This window comes from Anser brachyrhynchus (genome assembly GCF_964034855.1).
Source record: "Anser brachyrhynchus genome assembly, chromosome: 1".
NCBI classification, from domain to species: domain Eukaryota; kingdom Metazoa; phylum Chordata; class Aves; order Anseriformes; family Anatidae; genus Anser; species Anser brachyrhynchus.
Window position 1 is genome coordinate 182,977,097 of NC_137694.1, and position 24,979 is coordinate 183,002,075.

Genomic DNA, 24,979 nt, shown 5'->3' on the forward strand with positions numbered 1-24,979 from the left:
CCCATTCAAAGGAGCCCTTTATGGTCTGCCTGCCTATGCAATCATTCACCTTACTTCCCTAAATATGTCAAGAACTACATAATACAAAAGTGAAATTAAGCAACTCAAGAAATTATACCATTCACTTGCAGAGTCAACCCTTTCATTGTCATCTTAACAAAAGCGTTAAGAAGTGCATAAGCACACGGAACAGGCTGTCCTCACCTTAGATGCAGTTAGTCCATCCAGGTCTAGACTGTAAAAGCTGGTGGGAGAGTCCCCAGAAGCTTATGCTGCTGCTAGAGAAGTGCTGTGGGCAGGTCTCCAGGATGTCAGATCAGCATCGCTTGCAAGCTTCTGCCAGTTAAAAAGTTTGGGAAGAACTGAGCTTACCTGCTCAGCAGTAGGATTTGCTGCTGTGTTGTAGAATAACTTACAGCACTAGATGAAAGAGAAAATAAGGGAATTCAGATACTTCACAAAATTGCCTCCTTATAGTCTTAAAGTCAGGCATATTTCTACTGCCTTTTGCATCAACTAAGATGCATATTGTATGACTAATTTCTCATTTGTCTGAGAAGTATGCAGTCATGTGCTTCTGACTTCTGTCACTCCCAATTCCTAGTTAAAAGCTTTTGAGTGCTGCTAGCACTTTATAGGGGGTAACACAGATAGCAGTATCGTATCTTCACACATAACTGACAGGTATTGGGCAAAAGACCCCATCATGGCAGATGGAATAACCTCTAGCAGATTGCTCAGAGCAAAGGGAATGCTTTTCTTAGCATTGTGTTATAACTCCATTGAGTTATTTTACTTGCTTCCAACTAAAATTATGCCCAGATTTCTAATACTTGCATTTCAATGAGTTATATCTGAATAAACGCTTGAGCTTATCTGCTGCTGGTGACTGTGAAGCATATGGCAACTATGTCATCATAAAAAAAACATTAACTTCCTAAGCACATCAGGCAAGCAGACATATATGGTCCTGCTATCCAAGCATAAATATGATTATTTAGTAACATTCATTGTTTATGAGATTGCTGTACCATCCCCATTTTGCTGATTAATGCTTACCACAGTTTCAAAACACATACACAAACATTAGAGGCCATTTAGGAGACACTTATGTAGGGAAGGAAAACTTTATGAGGAAATCATCTTTTAAAATAACTTGTCATTAACACAATCACCATGATGTTTGGCTCCATATTCTTTGCATTTGGTGCAAATGCAATCTGCAATTGCAAAAAAACTCATATACAATTCATAATGCCGCAAGCGTTTCATAACATTCAGTAGTCACTTGGACATGTATGTACACTAATAATTCAGTAAAACAAAATGACTTAATCTGCAATCTTCATCTTATAAGGCAGTATACTCCAGGAGCAAGGAAAGCTTGTACTAAATTTTAAAATAAACTATTATAGGACAGAAATCTCTCTTTTTAAAATGTAAACGACTACTTTTATTTGGAGATTCATCAGCACATTAGCAATGCTAAGCCACCCTGTTCCCAACAATGTTTTTGTTAGTTGTCTCATTTCTCTCTGTAGAGCTACACAGTACTCGTGGGCTAATCGGGGAACTTCAAACACAGCCACAGATGCAGGCATGCCTATGTAAACATTTAGAAGGTTTTACAAAAGTACAAGGCAGATGCTGAACATCAAAATCTTCTGGAAGATCCCAAATCTAACTAGAGCACCCAGTCACATAGAGCATTCCACACAGACAAATTCCTATTCTCTACCCCAATTACAGAAATACTTTTAATAATATCCACAAGACTAGAAGCACGTTGACAGCGACTTGAGCCTGTTAAGTTCATCTCTGTAATTTAAAGCAGTGACCAGAAAAAAAAAAAATTGCAGTGGCAAAGAGCACAGCACTGTTACCTTTCACTAACAAATGTTCAGCACTTAAACAACAAAAATAAATAAAAAAACACAACCCCACCTCTTAAAAAAAAAAAAAAAGAAAAAAGGGCTAATTATAGCCTCTGTAAAAAAACAAATTTGCATTGCCACAATGCAAACACATTCAGGGCAATGCAAACTTGTGAATTTGATTGCATCAAAAGGTATCAATGACAACATAGCAAACAACAGGGGCAACAGTAAAATAACGCATTTACCAAGTCTCTTTGATTTATTACCTGGGCTCTAAGTAAAGGCTCATACCACCCACCCCCCACCTCCCCCAGCTTGTTTTTATTTTCCCCACACGCACGCATTCAGCTTTATTTCCCACACGGGCACGCATTCAGCCAAGACCACATCCCCACGGGGTCCCAGCTTTGGGAAGACCCCTCACAGCCCACCTCACCCCACCTCGCCCCACAACACAGCGTAAAAGAGACGCCACCGCTCCCCCTCCACACACCCCTCCACACCCCGCCCCACCCCCTTTCCCCCCAAAATGGCGGCGCCCCCCCCAACACCCTGCCCAACCCGGGCAAGCCACGCCCACCCCCAAGATGGCGGCCGCACCTCCCGGCTCTGCCCCCCGTCACCCCCTCCTCCAGCGCGGCCCCCATTGGCCGGGGCCGGCTCTGCGCACGCGCAGTAGTGAAGAGGCGTCACCTCCCCGCCCTCCTTCCGCCATTACAGCGGGGAGGGGAGGTGGGATGCGTTCGGCGCATGCGCGTCCCCGGGCGGGGGGCGCCCCCTGGCGGTCGGGGGCGGGGCGGCTGACGGGGGGGGAGGAGGAAGAGGAGGGGGAGGGGGAGGAAGGCGGCCGGCATCACTTCGACGGGGCCCCCGAGAGGCTCTGAGGGGGTTTGTGTCAGCGGAGCAGCGCCGTGAGTTTTTCCAGCCCTAACGATTCTATGATCTGCTCCTGTTTCAGCCCTCGGCTGCCCTCAGGAGGAGGAGGAGGAGGAGGAACGGGAAGAAGGCTAGAGCAGCCCTAGCAGACGCAAGGCGAAAGAAGTAAGCCTTAAATAAACAAACGCATGCCCCGACAGCCCGCAGGCACGTCCTGTGAGGAGGTTTTTCTGTAGGAAATTGTATTATGAGGCTCTGCCCCCAGTCAGACCCAGGGGCTGAGGCGCCCGCACGCGGGGCTGGTGTGTGGGAGCTGCCTGGAGCAGGCTGAGGGCTCGCTGTGCCGGGGGTGTGCCGTGCTGTGCCGTTTGTGGTGGCAGCCAGAAACACAGCGCCTTCAGTTGGGGTTTCGTTTAGTCCGCCAGATCCTTGCTCTGTATTGCGTCTGTTGCGAAGCAGGGTCGGTAAATTTCTCGCCTAAAACAGGCGTTTTTCTTTCCTGAGTGTGCAAGTTTTGTTGTTCTACAGCTGTAGCGACAACTGTAGTGACAACGTTAATTAAAAAAAAAAAAAGAAATGTGAGCTAACAGGAGGCGGGTGGTTTTTAGGTTTAGCTGAACATGTTGGATCGTATGGGCCACCTCATCACAGCTTCGTGTTTTAAGGGTGATAAGTTGTGTATGTTTAAAAAAATGGTCCTCACCACTCATTTCCTGTGAATGTTCTTCAGATAGGTTTTGGTGCGTAGCTTTGAAAGTGGGATGGCTGTTTCACCACAATCGGGTTGCCCAGGGAGGTGGTGGAGTCACCGTCCCTGGGGGTGTTCAAGGTTGGACGTGGTGCTTAGGGACATGGTTTAGTGGGTGACACTGGTGGTAGGGGGATGGTTGGACCTGATGATCTTGGAGGTCTCTTCCAACCCTAATGATTCTATGGTTCTATAATCCTTTCTCCCAGTGTTCTCACAGTTTCCCACTGTAGGTATCCCCTTGTATAACTCTTGAAAAAGTACCAACAAACGTTTTAATTTCTTATCTGAGCTCTTAATGTGTCCATTCTGCACCTCTTGCAGTGCTGTACAACTGCCTTGAAGAGGAGAATCGTACCAGTTCCAGGAAAGAGACAAATGAAGGTAGTATAATTGAGACTTATGGAGGGAAAGGAGAAGGTGGAATATATTTAGCACCACTTCTAGTATGAAAGTGGTACGCGGATGACAATAGTTTTACCTTTCATGGTGTATAAATAAGATGTGTGTGAGTCCTACAGGTACTCCATAGGAAACGCTCACCCAAGTATTTTTACTGGTAGCTGGCATACGTAGCCCTGGCTTTGGCTCCTCTTTTCTTGCTCTAACATCTAGCTGCTCCCACACAATGCTGGGGAAAAAAAAAAAAAAAAAAAGAGAGATGGCCACAAAGATCCTATAGAGGGGAAAAGAAAATCCTTCTAGAAATACTTCTAAAGCTGACTTAGGGTATTGCCACCAGATGTCAGCGCACGCCCTGAGTCACCAGCTGGTGAGACCAGTTTGAAGGCTGACAAAATAGACCCATCCTGTGTCTGGTCGTTCCCTGTCCTGAATGGTGTGGACATCTCTTTTTTTTTTTTTTGAAATGGAAAATGATACCATGAGCTTCACATGCGGTGTCTCCGTGCAAAACCAAGCTTTTGCTGCTGGAGTTTCAGAGCACTCCGGCATGAGAATTGGAGCGTTTCCAAGGTGAGTGACAAGCACGCATGTAGTAACGATGTGGTCTGTTTGCTTTTGGCCTACACAAGATTAAAACTGGCCAAGAAATGAAAGACTCTGTTCTGTCATCCATCCTCTGAAGTGGTCTGTCCACCAGTGCTATCCAGATACAATAACCATATTGCAGTGTCTGAAAACAGATGAGACGTAATGGCAGCGGTTTTAATCGGCAATGGTGGAACTTTTTACTAGCATTTCTGAATGTGTTTTTTTAAACGGGGGTCTTATATACGCTTGTTTCTCAGCACTTTAAATTTGTGATACTGTTATGCACAGCAAAAGGGTGGGAATGGCCCAGGGCGCACTTTGGTTCTTGGAGCAGTAACGTGGGATTCCAAGAGGCATTGTAGCCTTTTTTTGTAGTGTGACTTTGCTCTTTCCGCCTTTTTTTAGTATTTCTGTGAATATAAAAGCTCACTAAATAGTGTTGAGAGTCACTGCCAGATCAGTCATTTTACAAGTGAAGTACTTTCTATGTTCCTGTTTATATTTAATGTTAAGCTTTTAACTGCTGCTGACAAAAGGTTGTTACTTTCTTCACTTTGTCATGGTGCTTTTGTGGGTAACCACTGGCTCTCTACTGACGTAGTATTACTCAGTTTCTGTTATACTGAGCAATATCATTCTCTGATAAGAAAAATTGAAAAAATACTTGGCAAGCTTTACAAGAAAGCCACATCTGATTACTAGTGATACTTGTGGTATCATAAGTCTGCTAGCCAAAACTTGCCATCTTGAAAGCAGGCGATAAACCTAGGATGGTGACAGTGGACTCTTGAAATGGGGTGGGAAAACAGTTTTGTTTACTCTTTTGTGCTTGATATTTGAAGAAGAGAAATGTTAACCACAACAGAGAGTACATTCCATTTTCTGGCATGGTCTGGTGACACACTGAATCATATTCTCTTCTTAGTGTCCTGGACAAAGACGTACTAATACTTTAACAACAGCTTTCATGAATGGGCTTAGTACCACAAATACATATGCTTGGAAGAGAAGAGGTGTGATGAATCAGGTTCTAATTGGTGGTTTAATTTTTTTTAATTCTTTTAGCAAAATATTCTTTTAAATATTTCTAATGGAGGTATGATATAAGTGGAATATTATTCACTGCAACTAATATAACTTGGTAAGCAAAATTTGCCAAACTGCTGTTATCTGAGAATATGGTCAGTGTTTTTTCCCCTAGAAAGCTTACTGAAGAGATCGAGGGAACAGGACAATCATCTTATATAGCTAAGGAAGGTCATTGCTTTAAAAAAAAAATCCAAATTTTTCTTTAGTAATCTGTTTAGTTCGTTCAGTTGAAAATATTCTCCTTTGTCACTTCTATGAATTTCATTGATGACTAATTCATAGTGGAATTAATTTGTTGGTATTTGGAGAAAGGCTTCCAGAGCACCCTTTGTAGACATGCTTGAAAAATTATTTGAAGGAGTTTCATGGACCATCAGAAGTCACTCAAGTTCATCACTAGATTTCTGTTTTGTTTTCATGATTAGGGTTAGGAATCGACTTTCAAAAAAAAAAAAAAAGTTTCTTGCCAGATTTTTCAGAAGTGCTGGGCCCCTGCATCCCACTGAAATGATTATGAGCCTTTGAAAAGTCCATTAAGAGCTACTCTTCTTTTTTAGACTTCTTGGGAGCTGTACAGACTTGTAAATGGAAATTTGTATTTCAGGTGATTTGAAGGCATTTTGGACCCAAATTGGAAATAGAAGAGTAGACATCATATTTGAGCAGGTGCAAGAAGTCCTGCTGTTGCTAAAGGAAAAGATCAAGAATGGAACTGCCACAAACCAAGGTTTGAAATCCTTGTAATGGTTCAGCAGGACTGCAACTGAGCTGTGGCCTATTTCGTGTAGGGCTGCGTGATACCTTCCACAATTCAGATCTCTGAGTTTGTTCCTTAGCAGTTGGCTTTTTTAAGCAATTTTTAAAATGTTTCTAAAAAAAAAAAAAAAAACAAAACATTTCAGATGCGTTTTGCCCCTGTGCTTTTTCAAAGTGTTTTTTTTTTTTTATGCACACAGAATAGGAATGTTTATTCTTGGGAAGTAATGAAATATCTCCAGTGCCTTGTGCTTTGTTCATCTCCAAAAGTTTTAGCCTTTAAGGCTGATTCAGTGAATTGAATGGGTTTGTGGTGAGATGATAGACTTGTAAGTACTATTTCATGTTGGAGAAACTGGTAACAGTAATGCATTATAAGATTGCTCCTGATTTTCATGGTAATAAGTTTTCTTTATCTGCATCAAAATTGGGAGTTTGGTAAGCCTGGAGCAGTACACAGGTGGTTTTGTTTGTTTTGTTTTTTTACCTGGTCTATTTAACTTAGAAATTATTTCATTTTTATTTACTTCGGTGATTTAATAATCTGTGCAACTTACTGCTTCTTCTGGGCAAGAAAATGCACAGCAGTGTAAGACACTTTTAAACTCTGCATTTTGGTGCTTGCTCTAAATTGGTGCTGTGTTTTTTTTTGTGAACTTGCGTTCCTATGTCTTGATTTTTGTGAGGAAATATTCCAGAATTGCGGAGCTAAAAGTTGAACTTGAATCCCCAGATGATGCAATGAGACTGTGAGGTACTTAAATTTGTACGTTCTATGCTTTGTTCTGTAAAGATTCAAAGCTAAATTGTTAATATGGATTTTACTGTCATTTCTGTCAACTTGTGATGTTTATTGCATGGGGCAACAGGTTGAGGCAGAAGAAGTCTTCTTCGTGTTTTTACAGTCTGAAGGCCGTGCCCAGCAACTTACGAGTAGCATTAATTTGGCCTGACAAGATTCAGCCCTTTTTTGGTGGGAGATGACCAATCTAGTGACAAAGTAAAGAGAGAAACTTACATTAATTTGTATTTACACGTATTACTGCCTCTGGAGGCTGCTGGGCTTGGCGTGTTTAAAAGCATTCCAGCAGCTTTGCACAAGGCAGAGGATGTTCAGTTCTGGTTCACAATTGCTAACGTGAGCTGTGACTTCATTGCAGCTCCTGGATGTGCGTATTGGGATGCATCCTGCTAGGACTGCAGTGCCAAAAGTTTGTAATAGTCTGAGTGTTGCAATGCTCTCGATTAGCATAGTCCGGAAACGATGTTTCTGGAGGACTTAAGGTTCATTTTACCTTTTAGCAGTCCCTATTGTCACTGTCCTTATTATTTAAACTATGCTTAATATCTGTTTTGTTTCTTTGTAACCTAGAATGCTGGCAGGCTTGGGCACTGGTGAACGAAGCTAATCTAGGGGATCTTTTAACTTTGACAAACGGTATGTGCATCTTGATTGTATTTATTTGTTCTGTGGCTTGAATTTCTTTTGTTTTACGTACCAGGAGTTTATTTCCTGGTTTTGAAGTGAATAATATAGATCTCAGAAGCCCGTTGGCATTGCAAACAGAGGAAAAAAAAACTAAACCGTGGCATCCTTTTACCTCAAATAGTGAAGAAAAATCTGTATGTTTCCTATATGTGTTACCTCTGTGCACTTTGAAAGCTACATGGGAGATTTTAATGCACAAGTCATGTGGTGGCTGGCAAAAAGGGGGAAGATCTTTGCAATGCATTTCTGTCTCAAATTTGTCGATGCACGCCTAACCTAAATTTCCTCCTTTGGGGCAAGGGAATGGCTGGGAGGAAGGGAAATGGCAGGGGGAAGGGGGGATGGAGAAAAGAAACAGGAGAGAAAGCAGGAGAGTGTGTGTGAGTGAGAGCTGCTCACACACCTCTTTATGCAAACGCATTACTTCTGTATAAGTTCAAAAAGTAGTTTCTTTTTAGTAGGGAACTTGTCGGCATGCTCTGTTAGCTATAGTTCATAGCAGTGCATTGTCTTTAATGTATTCTGGCAATTCTCTCTTCAATAAGGGAAGTAAGTTTGATTATAAATTTAGATTACTGATGTTTTTGCTTATATTCCACATTTTTTCAGCAAGCGAAGTGGTTGATGGAGATGGTGCACAGGAAATCAAACCTAAATTGCATCGGCTTCTTACAGATGCCAGCACTGCAAACTCGGCAGAAGGTTCTCAAAGGTCAGTGTATTTATTTAATACTTCCAATTTAGCAAAGCTCGTTAGTCTACATGTCTTTATTGCACTTGAGAGAGTATTCAGTCTCACTCTGGAATTTTTAAATTCATTGTTTTAAAATCAACTTTGAATCCTGACAATTTTCAAAGGAAAAATATTTTTAACTTGGCCTACATGGCCAAGATGGCCTGCAAGATCAAAACCTGAGGTGTTGAGTAGACTTGTTTAATATGTCACCTGAGAACCCTGCAGAATAAAACAGGGCATTTAGATCCGAATGAAGTTCCATGAGTATTTCCAGGGCTACCGGGGCTGGGACTTAAAAGTTTTGAGTTCAGTTCTCAGGGTTTCACAGGCTGTGGATTGTTAGGCAAATGAGTCTTTGTAGTTATGCTCAGGTAGTAGCTGGAAGATGGAGGCAAAGGTGTACTGTTCCTTGTTTTTTTAATTCTTTTTTATGAATGTTGTTTCTATCTTCTAGTACATAAGCTCTTTCTGGGCAGGAGCTGCTGCTGTCCTTTATTTGGGATGGCGCTGTGTGTCTTCATATGGCGTCAGGCCATGTTGCGTGATGCAGACGGTCATTCAGTGAAACCCGTGGGCTGTTACTTTCCCACAGTAATAATGCTGAACCACTAGAAGACGGGTTGTTTTACTGGTTGTCTGAGATGCCGTTTTTTTCTTTTTTTTCGAAATAGCAAAAAGGAGAAGATGGAAAAATTGGATTCGGGGAGCAAAGAAGCATCTAGTGAAATTCGATCTGTACCTTTAAGCCCCCAGTATCAGAACCACAAGTGCTCTAGTGCGTGTCTCACCAACAGAGCAGTAAGCTCCTACAAAGGTGAAAATCCTCTGAAGATCCCAATCCTGCTTCACTTTGAAAGACGCCACGCAAAAGCAGACTGCCTTTCGAAAACACTGGATGTGAATTACAAAGCTCCTTGTGGCAGGAGTCTGAGAAGCTTCCAAGATGTGCAAAATTACCTCTTCGAAACAGAATGCAATTTCTTATTTATTGATCACTTCTCTTTCAACACGTACGTACTGCTGGGCAGGAACACTGTAAATCCCAAACCCCTTGTGTATGACTTTGATATCAGCAATGGAGCTGAGTCTGTGCCCGTCTCCTTCTGTAACGATATTGACCGCGCGCGATTACCTTATTTTAAATATCGGAGGGCATCGTGGCCCCGTGGGTATTATCTCAACAATTTATCCACCATGTTTCTTGACTCGTGTGACTGCACAGATGGCTGCATCGATAGGTAAGTGGAAAAATTGAATCCCAGGCAAACAGTGGGGAAGACATTTGGGATCTTATCAATGTCTTTAAATACCTGAAGTGTGGGAGACAGAGGGATTTGGCCAGCCTCTTCTCAGTGGTTTGTGGGGACAGGACAGGAGGTAATGGCCACAAGATGGAGCCCAGGCAGTTCTGCACCAACATGCAAAAGAACTTCTTCACGGTGACGATGACGGAGCACTGGGACGGGCTGCCCAGGGAGGTTGTGGAGTCTCCTTCTCTGGAGATATTCAAGGCCCGTCTGGACGCCTACCTGGGCAGCCTGCTCTAGGGAACCTGCTTTGGCAGGGGGGTTGGACCCGGTGAGCTCTGGAGGTCCCTTCCAACCCCGACAGTTCCGTGACTCTGTGTAATGTATGATGTGTCAGTGTTAGGGAGATGTTGGAAGCGCGAAGGTGCACAGTACCAAGCAGTGCCAAATAATGAAAGGCCGATGCTGCTGGGATTTCTGCAGTAGTTGTCTTGTGCTCTGCGTTGACTGAAACAACTGGGTCTTCGTCTCCTCCAGAACTTGGGTGCTCCTACCTGCCCAGCATCTGTTGTAGGGAAAGAAACGAGCAAGAGAAGGATTATGTTCCTTTATATTCCTTCCCAAATGGGCAGTGCTTCTTCAAGTGGAGCTGGAAAGCAGATCTCGGCTTTGGGAAAGGAGTGGGGAAGGGAGAGTCGTGTACTAGCAGAGGAAGGCTCTTTTTTCTGGCAGACAGGGATTCTTCATGACAACTTCAGCTGCAGGTCCCTCTGGGATGGTATCCTACAGGGTTGGGACTGGGCAGCCTGGGGAGATCAGTCGTGTGGGCCATGGGAGGTTACTTAAGGCAGAGGAAGAAACCCCCATTCGCCATCTCTACGTCTCATCCTTCCTCATTCCTAAACAATAGCTATAAAACGCCATGGTCACAGGACACGTTTATGCTCTGGACAGTTAGAACCACAGAACCATTAAGGTTGGAAAAGACGTCCAAGATCATCTGGTCCAACCATCCCCCTACCACCAGTGTCACCCACTAAACCACGTCCCTAAAATGTTCCAGTGATGTTGCTCATTACCATCTCTTTCTGAAGCCCTGTAGCTCTGGACCGCGTATTGCTCTGCGGGAAACTGCCACAGTTCACATCTGAGCTTAGCAGTAACGCCGCCCGCTTTCTTGTGGGGTATTTGTCCACTTCCCTGAAGGGTGTTTGTCTTTAACTTGATCTCTGCCCGGAGGTGTTGCCTTGTTCTTGAATCCATTTTGTATTTTTGGTAGCTGGGGCAGTTGCGGATACTGGCGTGCAGTGTATTAATGAAGCTTCAGTTATTCAGATTACGTAGAGCAGTGGGGAACGGCTAGCACGTAGCATGCTCCTTCTGTGTGCTGAACTTCCCCAAGAGCTGAGATACTTTGGGGGAGTCAGGATTTGTCCAGCTGCTGCTCGCACAAAGCCTGCGAGTCTTTGGATTTGTCATAAGATGTGAGAGTCAGCATTACTGCTGGAGTTCTTCAGTGGGCACTGTGGAATTCTTCACTTCCTCCACCAGAGCGGGAGGAAGGTGATGGAGTAGTGGCTAGCAGACCAGGATGCTGTGCCAGAACAGATTATTCTCATTCCTTCATTCAATCAATTTGATTATGTCCCGTTTGTAATTAAAAATAAAACAGTATGTTTATGCATATAGTCAAGTACATTTTAAATGATGTAAACTTGATTTACACAACTTCAAATAGAGTCTGTTTTCCATGTGATGTTTTACTTTTATCTTCTAGGTCAAAATGTGCGTGCCTACAGCTAACTGCAAGAGGCTGTCATAAAGTTTCTCTGTCTCCAAGTACTAAAACTTCTCGTGGATACAGCTATAAAAGACTGGAAGGGCCTGTTCCTAGTGGGTAAGAAAGAACTAATAATTACTATTTTATTTGTATACCCTTGCTTTACTCCTGTAGTGTTTCTGGATTACCGAAACCTTCATTTTTTGTCCCAATGTTACTGGCACGTCAGGATGGATTGGGCAGAAATAATGACTGACTTGAGTAACGATGGGGGAAAAAATACTTTTGTACTGCAGATTACTGTGGCTTTTTGACGGTGCCCTGTGTGTGTGCACAGGTGATGGAGGAAACAAATTATTGTTCCCAATAATATTGTTCCCTTTTCAGTCCTTGTTGCTGTGCAGCGTTGACTTCTGATTGGGGTACAGGATTAAAGCTGCCAGTGCACCCAGAGACAGATGGAAAAAAGCACAGTTGCGAATTCTTCTAGTGGCATTTGTTTAAATCCTAAAACTCCTGACAGCTAGAGTGAGGTCTCAGCAGGCAGGTTGTCTTTGCTAAACTCTGCTCAATCATAGAATGAGGTACTTCATAAAGATTTCTTCATCTGTGTGACTTAACTCTTGTAAAATAAAAAAGTAGCATTTATTTTTCTTGTGTCCTTATAAAAAATGTGTCCGATTCTTAAAATCGATGAGTCAGTAGTCATGAGCTTCAAAGCACTGCACGATCAGTTTTAGCCAGGGTCTTTCTTTTCATTCAACTGCCTTATTGCTTAGTGCTCAGGAGGGAAATTTATAATGGCAACTTCGCTTTGGTAATGCATCCTTTTATGTTGTGTTTTGTTTTCTCTTGACAGAATTTATGAGTGTAGCGTGTTGTGCAGGTGCGACAAGATGATGTGTCAGAACAGGGTTGTACAGCATGGCATTCAAGTTCGCCTGCAGGTGTTCAACACAGAGAAGAAGGGTTGGGGCGTCCGCTGTCTGGATGATATCGACAAGGGGACGTTTGTTTGTACTTACTCAGGTAACAGAAAGTGACCTAGGGAAGATTTATAGCATAATTCTCCCTCCCCTCTGGCCTGTGCCCTGGAATTTCTTTGAGAACCCAACAGGGAAATAGAGTGTTGGAAGAGAAGTGAGCCACTATGATCTTAACTTGCAGATGATCGAACAGACAGAAGAACTTTGAAGAACTCTGCAATGTAATGGTGCCAGACGAATTCAAAAGGTTCTAGAGCATTGCCCATCTCAGACTTGACTTTTTTTCCCTTCACAGGTCCATGCGTCCTATGCCAGGGCTAGTTTTCCTTCAGTATAAATGCATTGAAATTTTGCTTTCAAAATAATGCTCTTGCCTTTCATGTAAGTTAGAACTGATACAGCGTGACCCATCTTAGCAAAGAAACAATCTTAAAAAAAAGTCATTTTTCTTCCAGGCAGATTAATGAGCAGAACTGAAGCTCAAGTATTGGGAGGTGCCAGTCAAGACAAGAAAGAGGAGAGCGCTGTGAATGACAGCAGGCACGGCGTTTTTTCCAAAAAAAGGAAACTTGACTCCAGTTGCTCAGATTCTGAGATTGAACTAGTGCAGACTGGCAAAGATCATGTTCTTGAGAAGCAGGAATCTTTGTCTCAGACTGTGGATAATGAAGATGAATCATCTGAGTAAGTTTACCCGAGGAAATGTAAGAATAGCAAAACTTTATGTTCATGTATTCTATAAAGTCCTATATACAATTTACTATGGAACTGCGTGCCCTCAGCCAGAGGATGTTTCTTTTTCTTTCTCAACATTTTTTGGTTAAATCCTAATTTGTTCTAGTAGGACAGAGTTATTTCTATATGCTAATTTCCTTGATGGTGTGTATCCCTTATCATTTTCTAGAAATCCCATTTGTACGTGATCTCTTCAGGGCATGAATCATTATGCTAATTTGTAAAGAGTGAAGTGATTAAAAAATACTTGATGACACTGAAGGATTTGATAACAAATTAGCCACTAACTGTCCTGTGCTTTGCTCTCAATTTCTAAACCTCTTATTCTTTGTAACGAAACCTGGCCTGCTAGTTTCAACCCTTTCTTGTAAGGAGTCTGACAACAGACTTCCTTTTGCAGTAAATTACATGGGAGTTCTAATCCTGTTTTCAATTTATGGTCTCATAGCCTGACAAGACTCCTAAAATAAAATTACAGCAAAATAATGTGTGGCTTTGTCAATATCATGCTGTAGTAATTATCAGTGATCTGCTAGATTTTACTTTTACTAAGTGCTTCCCCTCTAAATTGTAGGGAAGCATGATATTAAATTCGTTTTTACTCTGCTGCTATCTTAAATTTCATTTTTATTCTCAGGAAAGGAAATTAATGTTTTACATGGGAGCTATATAAAAATGTGACACACAAAGAATTTGCTAGTCTGGCTCCTGAAAGAAAACAAAACCCAATCCAGCTGACCTGAAAAAAACTTCTGAGAGGATATCAGTGGGCTAAGCCCTACATGTCATTCACCCAAGCAGGATGCCTTTAAAAGGGTGAACAGCGTAATCATAATAATATTAAAATATTACAACTTCTTATGGCAACTGCAACTTCTGAATTTACAAAGGGGTTTAAATCTTAAGAAAGACTTAAAGAATAGCATTTTTTGGCCATTACTGGTAGACCAAAGAAATACGATGTTTTTTCATGGCAAGAAAATACATGTAAATATTTCAGTTTGAAGAATTCCTTAAATAGGAGCTATTACTTATTGCTACATGCTGTATGGACGCTCTGATTAGGTTGAAGCTGGTATTTTCTACTGCAGTCTAAATATAATCAAAGTAAACGAGACTTCTGATGTTTTAAGTACATATGGCAAAGACTGTTTCCCATCCTTCCTCAACCTTCTCCTGATGTGAAAGAGTGTGATGTGAAGTTCTTTTGTGTGAGAGTATTTTCTATATCTGCCATGTTTTGATTCCCTCTCTCTATCCTTTATCCCCACATCTGTTTTGTTTTCCTGTTTGAAAGCTACACTGTCAAAAGTGTTGAAAGTGATGGCAGGAAAAAGGCAAAACTCTCTCTGTAGGTGCTGTGTTTTGAGGTGATTTGGTATAATAGTTAACAGAAAGCTTGGTTCTTGGGAGTACTGAAGGAGGACGTACAAGCAGCTGCTTATCTCTCAAGAAAAGTATGCTGAACTGTTTTATAAACACCACTGAGAACTTAACCCAGTTCCTCAAAAAGCAGTTGGGGTGAAAGTAAGACTGCAGGTTCTGGTGTGGTCTGCTCTAAATGTACTAGAGGCTGTTGGAGAAATGTGTGTTGTGAGAGTTATTTATGTGTCATCTTGTCTTTTGCGATTTCCTTTTGAACTTTCTGCACAGAGTTCACCCAAGGAATTCGAGTGTTGCAGCGGTGAGAAGGCCTGGAACTAGAATAGCTGTTGTTCGTAATCGCCAGCTACAAATGGTAATAATCATAAGTGGCTTTAAAAGAGGGATTTTCTTTTCACTGTGCTGAATATAAGCATCAATTTTGACCTTTTCATCTTACACACTTAAATTCTACCAAACTTTCTTCGTGAGATTGTCACGCTGTGAGCTGAGCTGGAAGCTATACCCCATCCCTTCTCCAGTACCGTCCCTTCAGCACTTTCACTGAGAAGGGCATTAATGACATCCTTCCTTTCTCCATCCTCACCCTTCACTGGTGCTCCAGCCAAGAGTCTCAATAAATGATTCTCCACCTCCATCTCCTGTTGTAGCTAATTGCAGGGTTAGTGCTAATATTTTTGTGATGTCTCCCTGAAAAGTGACATAGCAGGAAAAGAAGGGAATAAAATCTCGAGAGCTGGATGGAGTTAGCTCAGCGGCACAGTTGGGAGAATCTCATCTGCCCCGGGGTGTCAAGTGCTGTAAATACATGCAAAGCAAGGAAGCTGGTGTGAACTTACTCTGCAGGCTCCATTGCACACGATGTTTTCATGCAAAAATGTGGCAGTTCTGTGCATTTTGGTGCTCCCATAACTGATTGCCTTCTTGTAGGGGGAGGCGAGAAATCTTGCCACTTCTGTTTTATTAAAACCACGTAAAAAGCATATTTGGGCTTTGGTTCAGCAGCTTATACGAAGACATTTAAACCCTGGTGAGATTGTTTGCACTTATTTACTTAATGTAAATATTGTATTGAATGGGGAGCTCCTTCCAGGTTATTCTGAAGGATGACTTGAAATTAAGATGCATGTTGCATTGCAGTAAATGTTTGGACCTTTGGAACTCAGTCATAGCCGTGTGTATAGCCAAGTAGGTTTGAAACTTAAGCCGTGGAGTCCTAAAATCCATTTGTTATCCTGTGTTGACCCAGAGTTGCATACAGCAACAGTACGTCACAGCCTTTTCACTTATTTTTTATTCTGTTTAAAGGAAGTTGATACACTGGTGCACAGTGCCAGCTCAGATGAAGATAATAGTTCTCAGCCTCATCAGTCAAGCAAAACAAAACTAACCAGTGGAACAAAGAAAGGAAAAAGTAGGTTTGCAGAGCTGTAAATACTGCACTCTTAGTGTACTCGTAAACTGTGGGCTTTGCATGTGTGCAGGCCTGTTCTCAGAGTAGGGTGATGATGTCCACGTAGTGCTTAGGCTGTCTTAGCGGAGCTCAGCAGTACAGAAATTACTGCTGCCTTGCATATTACAGCCCATCCATTGGTCCAAGGCAATCTTTTGCCTGCAAACTTGATCTTGGGCCCTGGTGAACAGTCTGTAGAATAGTTTTTCAAATGCAGGGCAGCTGTGGGGAAAAGGATGTAAGGGGGAGGGTGGGGGGCGCTCAACCTTGGGAGGCGATGTGAAACTGATGCTGTTTGCACACGCATCTTGTTTCTGTCTTTATTCCAGTTTGTGATTCTCTCAGGAATGAAATTAAGGAGAACGATGGTAAAATGCCATGCAAAAGAAATCAGTCTGGAGTGGGATTTGAGAAGAAGGGAGAGACTTGGGTCACTCACAGGAGCCTTGGGCAAGTGCTTCAGGCAGTGCAAGGGGAAACGTAGTGATTTGATAGAGAAGTGATGAAAGGTGTGGAAAAGGGCAGTTACGTTAAGGCTTTGTAGCGAATAGTGAGGAAGCTGAATGTATTTTGGAGAGCAAAGAAAGGTGGGTGGATAAGTGGCCAGGGCCAAACAAGGGAAAGGCTTTTGCTTCAGAGCAATACTGAAAAATAACTTCCATGTCCATTGACAGGATCCGTTCAGCAGCAGAAGGAAGACCATACCGTGAAAACTGGACAGACTGAGCCTGCTGACACGGACAGTGCAGAATGCAAAAGAAAGAGTCTGTCTCTGCAGGGTGTTGCTTGCGGCAAGTCGGATGTGCTGGATGACACTCGTGTTATGAGGCCATCCAAAAATGTTCCCCAAAAAGCTAACCACAAAGAGGAGAATCGCAGGCAGTCAAAACAAGGCACGTTTTGCAAGGAGGCTGACAGTGATGGGTCGCTTCTGAAGAATGCTAACGAAGAAAATATTTATATACTGGATGCCACGAAAGAAGGGAATGTGGGTCGTTTTCTTAACGTAAGTAAGAAGTTGCATGCATTGTCTTACGTGCCTTAGCTGGAATAAATAAATGATGGATTTGCATGAGTTGGAAGGCTTTTGCAAAAAAATCTGTCCTGACATAACCCAAATGCGTGGTGGGTGCATGTGAGGGCAGCTTGTGGCACTGCCTGCACTCTGAAGTGACAGAACAGAAGGTAGGCTCCTGCCAGCTGTGAGTGCTTCCGTAAGGTAATGCATGGTACATACTAGCTGTAGGTTTTGGCACCACTAGATTCCAGAGTAAAAGATTTCCAAGTCATGAGTGATACCTGTTTTCTGAATTTTAGTATAGCGCCTCTTCCTGGGGGGAGAGGGGCTGTCCAGAGATCAAATAGCACATTTTGAACTACCAGCCTTCTCCCAGCCCCATTTCTTGTTCCCAAAGCATTGTAAATTCTGGCTTATGCTGATTTAAGGTAAGTGTTGTGATTTTGTAGGAAACTTCTCTATAGTTAAATCACATGTTAAGAAAGTGGTCTGTCATGCTTGGATAGATACCTGGTTAGTAAGTCTTTTAACTTTGACTTTTCAAGAAATAGCAATGAATTCCAACAAGAGTCCAACTAAGGTGAATGTTTTATGCATACATCTGGATGTGCTCAGCAAATAACTTATTTCTCCATTGGCATCGATACGTATTTTAGTGTAAAATCTTGAATATACTTGAGCATTTCCTCGTTGCAGAGGCAGTATGGTGGTAAGATTGGCATAGCGCATCTTGCTGAAACCTTCCTTCTTCACCCATCACCATACCTGTGTTCCTGTGTGCACCTGAATGACGTTTAGCATCTCATCTCTTCGCCAGTGCACGCAATCATTTCATCTATTAATTGCTCCCCTGACTGACATCGAGAAACATCTGTCACATACTGATTATTTGTGGTACGGCCCGAATCAAAGACGATTCCTCACCATAAATTCCTGGAGGGCAGCTTGATAAATGACCTCGATTTTCCTAGGCAAAGGTACTTCCATGATATGATGGAGATTAAAAAAAAATAAATTAAAGAGGTATAGTTAAAGCAAAAAAATAGTGGTAGTGGCATTGAATAATGGAGATTGTGTTGACTGGAAAAGGGGAGGAAGAAACTACCTCTAACAGTGACATACTTGACACAAAACAGGTCTTTTGGCCAAGGACCAGGTCACTTACTCTTTCTAATTCATCTATTCTGTTTCACAGCACAGCTGCTGCCCAAATCTGTTTGCACAGAGCGTGTTTGTAGAGACTCACAACAGAAGCTTCCCGTGGGTGGCTTTCTTCACAAACAGGTGATTTTTATTTTATTTTTTTGGGAAATGTAATGTGTTTTTTTCAAGGCACTAGGGAAGAAAACAGTGCTTAATTATTAAGAAAAAGTTATATTAAGGGTGCAGACATTTAGATCATGAAGCTGTAGAACTGCTTTCTTACCAGTGACTTCTTACTGTTCACTAAAGGCTGAAGAAATACAGTTGTTTCAGTGCAAACTGAATAAAAAAAACTCATTAGCGATAATCAACGTGAAGAGTGGAAATGACTTTTGATGCATCCATTTTGGTCATTGCCATCTTCAGTGGAAAAATAGGTTTAGCCAAGATTCGTTGGTCTCAGTGTCGTGCCTCAAAGAATGCCCAGCAGAGCTGTGTCCCAGAGGGCAGGGTCGGCGCATACAGGTTCTTAAGGCTGATGCGCTTTCTCTGTGAGCCCAACGAGCTGACTCATTCTGTGTACTGCAGCGTGTCTTGGGGAAGTGGCAGTAAGGTACTCAGGTGGAACTTCCTCTGAAAGACAAAAAAAAATGTGGCTATCTCCTCCTGGATGGCAGGAAGGGGAGATACAGAGAGCTGGCACCAATGAAATGAAAGAAGGAGGCAGCTAAACCCAGGAAAGGAAAGATTAACGATATGACTGAAGTTAGCTGATGGATTTGACAGCGGGAGTGCTAGGTGAGAATTTATAACAGAGAGGAGAGTTTAGTCCAGACAAACAGGGATCCTGGAGAACACTGATACTCTGTGGAGCTTTGCAACCCTAGGCCCAGCCCCTGGTCCCCTGCTGATGCACATGCTGTGGATTGCACTGTGAGGAGGGCTTCCAAGCGCTCTGAAGATAATGCTTCTGAAATACAAAGGTTGTGGTTTAGCTAGAATCTTTCTTGCTCAGGTACTCAGTAAAGAAATGTGTAGTGGGGATTGAGGCCAGAGGATAGAGGCAGTAGTGGTCAGCAGGGATGCTTAGGGAAGACGGTTGTTGAAGGAATGTTCCCTTGGCTTGTCCTCTGGCTTTCTGGCAGTCACCCCTTTGCAACTTTTCTAGATTAAGGGCTCCATCTGGATCATTGAGCTTAATTTTATGTCTTCTGTGAACTTTCCCAGTCACCTTTTTATTTCTTTTACGTTTCTGGCTTCCGGAACATCCTAAGGTTATCAAGTCCCAGACTGCAGTTATGCTTCGCTTGAAAAGTCCTCATTTTGTTTGTTCTCAGCCTGCTGCCTGATAATTCACTGAACTTCACTTATATCTTACCCTCTGTGAAATATCAGAGAATTACTCTCTTGTTTGTAATACTTGTATTTTATTGCTTTTTCCACTTGGTTGTGCCTCAGTATCTTAGTATTTAACTTGGCATTTGTTTGGGGCAGTGAATTTCCTACATTTGAAATGGCCTCTCTCATACACTTGTCACAGGGGCTGGTTCTTGAGGATCATGTGTTTAACTTCGAATCTTAGGGTTTGGGCACGTAAATGATGCAGTTGCATTAAAATGTAGCCAAAGATGATCCCCTTCATCCACAGTACACCTAGAGATCTATTTGAACCACAACGATGGGCTGTACACAGTAAAAAGAACAAAGCTGCCTGTGCTCTCGTTTAGATGTGTTCACTTATCTGCTTTTTTCCTTTTTTTTCTTTTAACTTTTCCCCCCAGAATTTGCCTGGAAGTTAGAGCTGGTTGCTTAGACTCTGGCTCTATTATACCGCTTGATAAATTCTTTTTTTCTAGCTACAGATATTTGCACTCTCCATAGCTCTGATAGGCAAAGCAGCGTGTACCAGGGACTCCTTATATCTCTTGGTTCTCTCTGAGCTGCACGCATGATGCTTTTGCCCCACGCGCTTTTGGGGTTTGCATGTGGGTTGTTGGTGACAAATGGTGAACGCAATCCTGTTTCACTGAGTTCAAACGAATCAACCAAATATTTTATTTCTTAGGCATGTGAAAGCTGGAACCGAACTCACGTGGGATTATGGTTATGAGGCTGGAAGCATGCCAGAGATGGAGATTTCCTGCCAGTGTGGAGTTCAGACGTGCAGGAAAAAAACCTTATAGGTCAAGCTTTCCTACTGTCAACACTTCATGTACCTGGACATTTATATGCTGGAAGGGACTGTACAGTGAACAGTGCACTTAAACAAACCTGTGGTGCTAACTATATTGAACAAAAATGCCTTTTATCTGATTGTTTTTTAAACTTAGAGTTAATTTTCATTTTTATGGTTTACAGGAATAGAAATATCTGTCTTAAGAACAGGCATCGGCCGTTTCTTAGATTACTTCTGTGCTCCTCATCTTTCCCCTCCCTTCCTTTCCTTCACAGGCTGGAAGAACTCATGCTTCCCTCCAGGCTGCAACAGAAACCTGATGGGCGCAGAGCAATGGTTAGTTGATGTTTTCCTGTGCCCTCCTGCAATGATGAGTTAGCAAAACTCAGTTTTCTGAGACTCATATGAATGCAAGCCTGTCTGTTTTGGGAGTTAAGAATGTTTTAAATATACCTAAGCCTGCTGAATCCAGTGGTAAGATGAATCAGAACAGTCTCATAGAGCTGTGGTCACGCTACAGAGTGAGCTGGGCAAGTCCTGCTGGTGCTGCAGAGAAACGGTTGCATCCCTGTCCATGTTTATCACACAGTGAAATCCTTGGAAATCCAGTGGGCCTCATTTCAGTGCCCTGTTGTGTACTGGGTGATAGGTGAGCCAGAGCTGCCCTTGCTCTGCGCTCAGGATCACCTTGAACTCCAGAGTCTCTTCCTGAAACCGTGTCCCTTGGGGCCAGGTCCACACATCGCCTTAGCTCCAGGAATGGGAACTCCACCACTTCCCAGGGCAGTCCGTTCCACTGCTTGACCACTGACCTCTCCATGAAGAAATTATTCCCAACGTCCAATCTGAACCTCACCTGGTGCACCTGGAGGCTGTTTCCTGTTTGTCACCGGATAAAAGAGACAGACACCCCCCTCACTGCAGCCTCCTTCCAGGTAGCTGTAGAGATCGATGGGGTCTCCCCTCAGCCTCCTTTCCTCCAGACTAAACAGCCCCAGTTCCCTCAGCTGTTCCTCACGTGTCTTTTTCTAGTCCCTTCACCAGCTTTGTTGCTCTTCTCTGCACACGCTTGAACAGCTCAACATCATTCTAATGCTGAGGGGCCCAAAACTGAACGCAATATTCCAGGTGCTGTCTCAACAGTGCTGTGTACAAGGGGACAGTCACTTTCCTGGTCCTGCTGGCCACGCGAGCTCTTGATGCAGGCCACGATGCCATTGGCCTTCTTGGCCACCTGGGCACGCTGCTGGCTCACATTCAGCGGGCTGTTTACTGGTACCTGTGTGTGCTTTTCTGCTGGGCAGCTTTCCAGCCACCCTTCCCCAAGCCTATATCGCTGCATGGGGTTGTTACGACCCAAGTGCGGGACCAGGCCCTTGACCTTCTTGAATGCCATGTGTGTAATGGTGTTCCTGGAAAAGAGCAAGGCATGGGTATGCAGGCTTCTGAATATTTTTGGAGCCTTGTGCAAAGAAGGGGGAGTTTAAGCTGGTCCTGGAATTCATCTTAACTTCATGAATTTCAGAAGCTTGAATTTTCTCATTGTTAGAATACTCTGGAGGCCGTGCATGGCTGATCACGTGTAATTTCTGTTGGTATTTGCTCAGCCATTAGCAGATTTTTTTTGTCATTGGTGTTCCTGTTTTACTGGCTCCAGAGCAGGGCTGAAACTGGCTCCCTGGCCTGTGTTGGAGGGCGACGTACCCCATGGTGAACCTGCTCTTCCATGGCACAGCCAAAACTACAGCCCAGGAGCGTCCTTACAGAAATGTCTCAAGCGTAAACATGTGAAGGCAGCTCAGAGAAGACGTATAGAGCTCGTCACACCCATCACCCACCAGATGCCTTCCTCTAAAGTTTGTTCACTTACTCATTGACACCTCTGAGAGATTCCCATGCAGGTTCCTCAGTAACCACTATTAAGAGCGCTACAGGTGCCGTATGGTTTTTCAAGAGCTCCCTGCATGGTCACATGTCGGTATCATGGCTGTGATGTGAAACAGAGGCTGCGTATGTCTGATTTGTTCTGGTGAGAGAAACAGCAGCGTGGTCTATGTCCCAAGGTAGAGGGGCTGGACAGGTTTAATGTCGTGGTGTTATAGTGAGAAGGAAGGAGGGAAGGGGAGTTCATAGTGGATTTTCTTCAACCTGAAAAATGCCACACAGGGAGAGAGGCCTCTGCACCTACTGCCTTGGGCATATGGATACCAAGAAAACGGAGGTGCTTCTAGAAGCACTATCTCATCTCTCTGGTGGCGCAGGAGGACACAGCAAGAGGGAAGGGACCCTCAAGTCACAAGCATTAAACTCACTCTTAAGTACAACTTTGTTAAACTCTGCATTCGATTTTACTTACCTGAATGCATGTTGTGTGTGTGTGTGTGTGTATTGGTAAGTGTGCACCAAAACATGCTCAGATGTGTTAACCTGAAGGAGCAGGGGGTGATGGTGTGTAATGGAAACCATAGTGTGAAAGATTTCATGCTTGGGTCAGCAGCGCTACCTGTATCTCCAGGATGCTCTCAGATTTTTCAACAAGCTCAGTACGTACAAGGAGTTTAAAGCTTTTAAAAATGGATCTTTCACTGAGAGATCAGACCTGTGAACTGTTCTGTGAAGTATGAAACCTCAGCTCTTCTCTCCCACCAGCCCCCAGGGCTGGTGCAGAAATTGGAGTTGAGGCTTCCTCACTGCCCTGCCTGCAGCTGTGCGTGGGGAGGGGAGAGATTGCTTCTCCCCGGCCTGGGGGAGCAGAGCTCCAGCCTCAGGGGTTTGAGACCTCCGTATAGGATACAATTCATCAGACCAGGTGGAAGCTGGAGGTCTCCAGTCCCAGCTCTCATCTAAAGGCAGAGTACCTTCTGTTTCTTGCTACAGAAAATATCTGGTCTACAACTATCCACGAGCATGTTGTCAGTGTGGATTTTACTCTACATAATGGGTATGATGGGGCTTTTTGGCTGGCTCTGTGTTCAGAAGGGGTGCTCCAGCCTCCTCCTGCACGTGAGGATACACCAGGTTCTGCTGCTGCAAACCACCTTTTACACCCCTCACAGTCTGATGCTTTCATTGCTTGTGACTGCAACATTTGAGACCAGAGATAATAGCCTGTATACTTAAAAACACCTTACAAGGTACATTTTTAATTGTTGTTTTGTTTTTGCAATTTTGTTTTTGGTAATTTTATGTGCATGGGTTCTGCAGAAGGTGCCTGGCAAGTACCCTCTGCAGATCACGGCTGTGTCAGTTCAATAGGTATTGCGAGAGTGCTCGTTCAACCGTGGCAGGTAGGTGCTCAGCCTCTCCCAGCAAAGCAGGGCTCAGCACACGCAGCACTTTCTTGGGAAGACAAACACCATCACCCCAAACGTCCTCCTTTCCTCTTTCTCCCTCACGTTTTATCGCTGAGCATGCCGCCATGTGCTGTGGGACATCCCCTTGGCCAGTTTGGGCCACCTGTCCTGGCTGTGTCCCCTCCTGGTGCCCCCCAGGCTCCCTGCGGGCAGGGCACCACGAGGGGCAGAACCGTCATTTCCCTCACTTCTTCACGGTGAGGGTGACGGAGCACTGGGACAGGCTGCCCAGGGAGGTTGTGGAGTCTCCTTCTCTGGAGATATTCAAGGCCCATCTGGACGCCTCCCTGGGCAGCCTGCTCTGGGGAACCTGCTTTGGCAGGGGGGTTGGACCCGGTGAGCTCTCGAGGTCCCTTCCAACCCCTACAACTCTGTGATTCTGCGAACCGTCCTGGCTCCATGTGAGCTCTGCTTTGCTGCAACCTTACATCGGTGGGTTATCAGCAGTGTTTTCATCACGAATCCCAAACACAGCATTGTGGAAGCATCTATGAAGGAAATTAGCTTTGTCCTAGCCATAACTAGGACATGGTTCCTCTGCTTGCTGTCGCACAGCTCAACTTCTGTGTCTTTCTGAGTGCGGTCCCTCATGTTGCCAGCAGAATGTCATCTGACGACGCCAAGCACCAGCACCAAAGGAGAAGCGGGTGGGAATGGCCCAGGTGAAAGACACCTACGAGCCCACGCAGTGACACATCTGGGACGCCCTGTCAGCCTGTCGGGGCCATGAGGGGAAGCGCCTGCCAGCCCTGTTCTCTCAGGGGGAGGGTTGGGCTGGCAGCAGGGCTCTGTGAGGAGGCCAGCAGGGATCCGCCGCAGGCTGTCCCACACGGAGGGAACCACCCTGACCCATTGGGGGGCACCGTCAGCGGGAGGGGACCAGCCTATGGGGCGAGGAGAAGCAGGAGCTTCTGGGACAGGCCCGTCCTCGTCCTCCTGGCGCCGGCAGAGCCTCCCCTGCAGGCTCCGGGCCTCAGGCCGGGGATGGGGCTTCGCCCCCCGGGGCTGCCGGGAGCGGGACTCGAACCCGCGGCCCCAGCGCCGCCACGCCCGAAGGCGCGGGGATGTGCCGAGAGCCGCTCCCTGCCCACGTGACCCGCGGCTCCCGCCCCCTCCGCCCAACCCCGCTCTCCTCTTCCCA

At 44.3% G+C, this 24,979-nt stretch overlaps 2 protein-coding genes across 7 annotated transcripts in view; one reads left to right on the top strand and one right to left on the bottom strand.

Moving 5' to 3' along the window:
- CAB39L (calcium binding protein 39 like) overlaps window positions 1–2,302 on the bottom strand; it is a 62,991-nt gene extending 60,689 nt beyond the window's left edge. Inside the window, exons 1-2 of one of the 2 annotated variants that reach the window (XM_080607950.1) lie at window positions 2,218–2,302; window positions 205–420 (exon numbers count right to left, since the gene is read on the bottom strand). The gene's annotated coding sequence lies outside the window, so the exon portion shown is untranslated. Of the gene's footprint in view, window positions 1–204; window positions 2,182–2,217 lie in introns of those variants that run through there. The other variant, XM_080607953.1, reaches the window with a different exon arrangement.
- A 360-nt stretch (window positions 2,303–2,662) lies between these two features.
- Window positions 2,663–22,543, top strand: LOC308201086 (histone-lysine N-methyltransferase SETDB2-like). 5 transcript variants are annotated; one of them, XR_013956027.1, is made up of 15 exons: window positions 2,663–2,918; window positions 3,826–3,885; window positions 6,188–6,310; window positions 7,712–7,777; window positions 8,438–8,540; window positions 9,236–9,802; window positions 11,589–11,708; window positions 12,451–12,620; window positions 13,033–13,261; window positions 14,966–15,050; window positions 16,004–16,109; window positions 16,823–17,154; window positions 18,367–18,450; window positions 20,375–20,492; window positions 20,761–22,543. XR_013956027.1 is itself a non-coding variant. In XM_080607848.1 (15 exons), coding segments are annotated over exons 1-14 (2,169 nt in total). In that variant the 5' UTR covers window positions 2,663–2,917; the 3' UTR covers window positions 20,761–22,543. The 5 variants fall into 5 exon arrangements, 4 of the variants coding, with proteins under 4 accessions (XP_080463974.1, XP_080463975.1, XP_080463976.1 ...); XM_080607848.1 differs by having other exon boundaries at window positions 18,362–18,450; XM_080607849.1 differs by lacking the exon at window positions 20,761–22,543 and having other exon boundaries at window positions 20,375–20,688.
- Window positions 22,544–24,979: the final 2,436 nt, after the last annotated feature.

Excerpts from the sequence above, each read along its gene's own strand:
- LOC308201086 (XM_080607848.1), top strand. Across the intron at positions 6,311-7,711 it reads TGGAACTGCCACAAACCAAG|AATGCTGGCAGGCTTGGGCA; the intron begins GTTTGAAATCCT and ends TTTGTAACCTAG. Across the intron at positions 18,451-20,374 it reads GTGGCTTTCTTCACAAACAG|GCATGTGAAAGCTGGAACCG; the intron begins GTGATTTTTATT and ends TTTATTTCTTAG.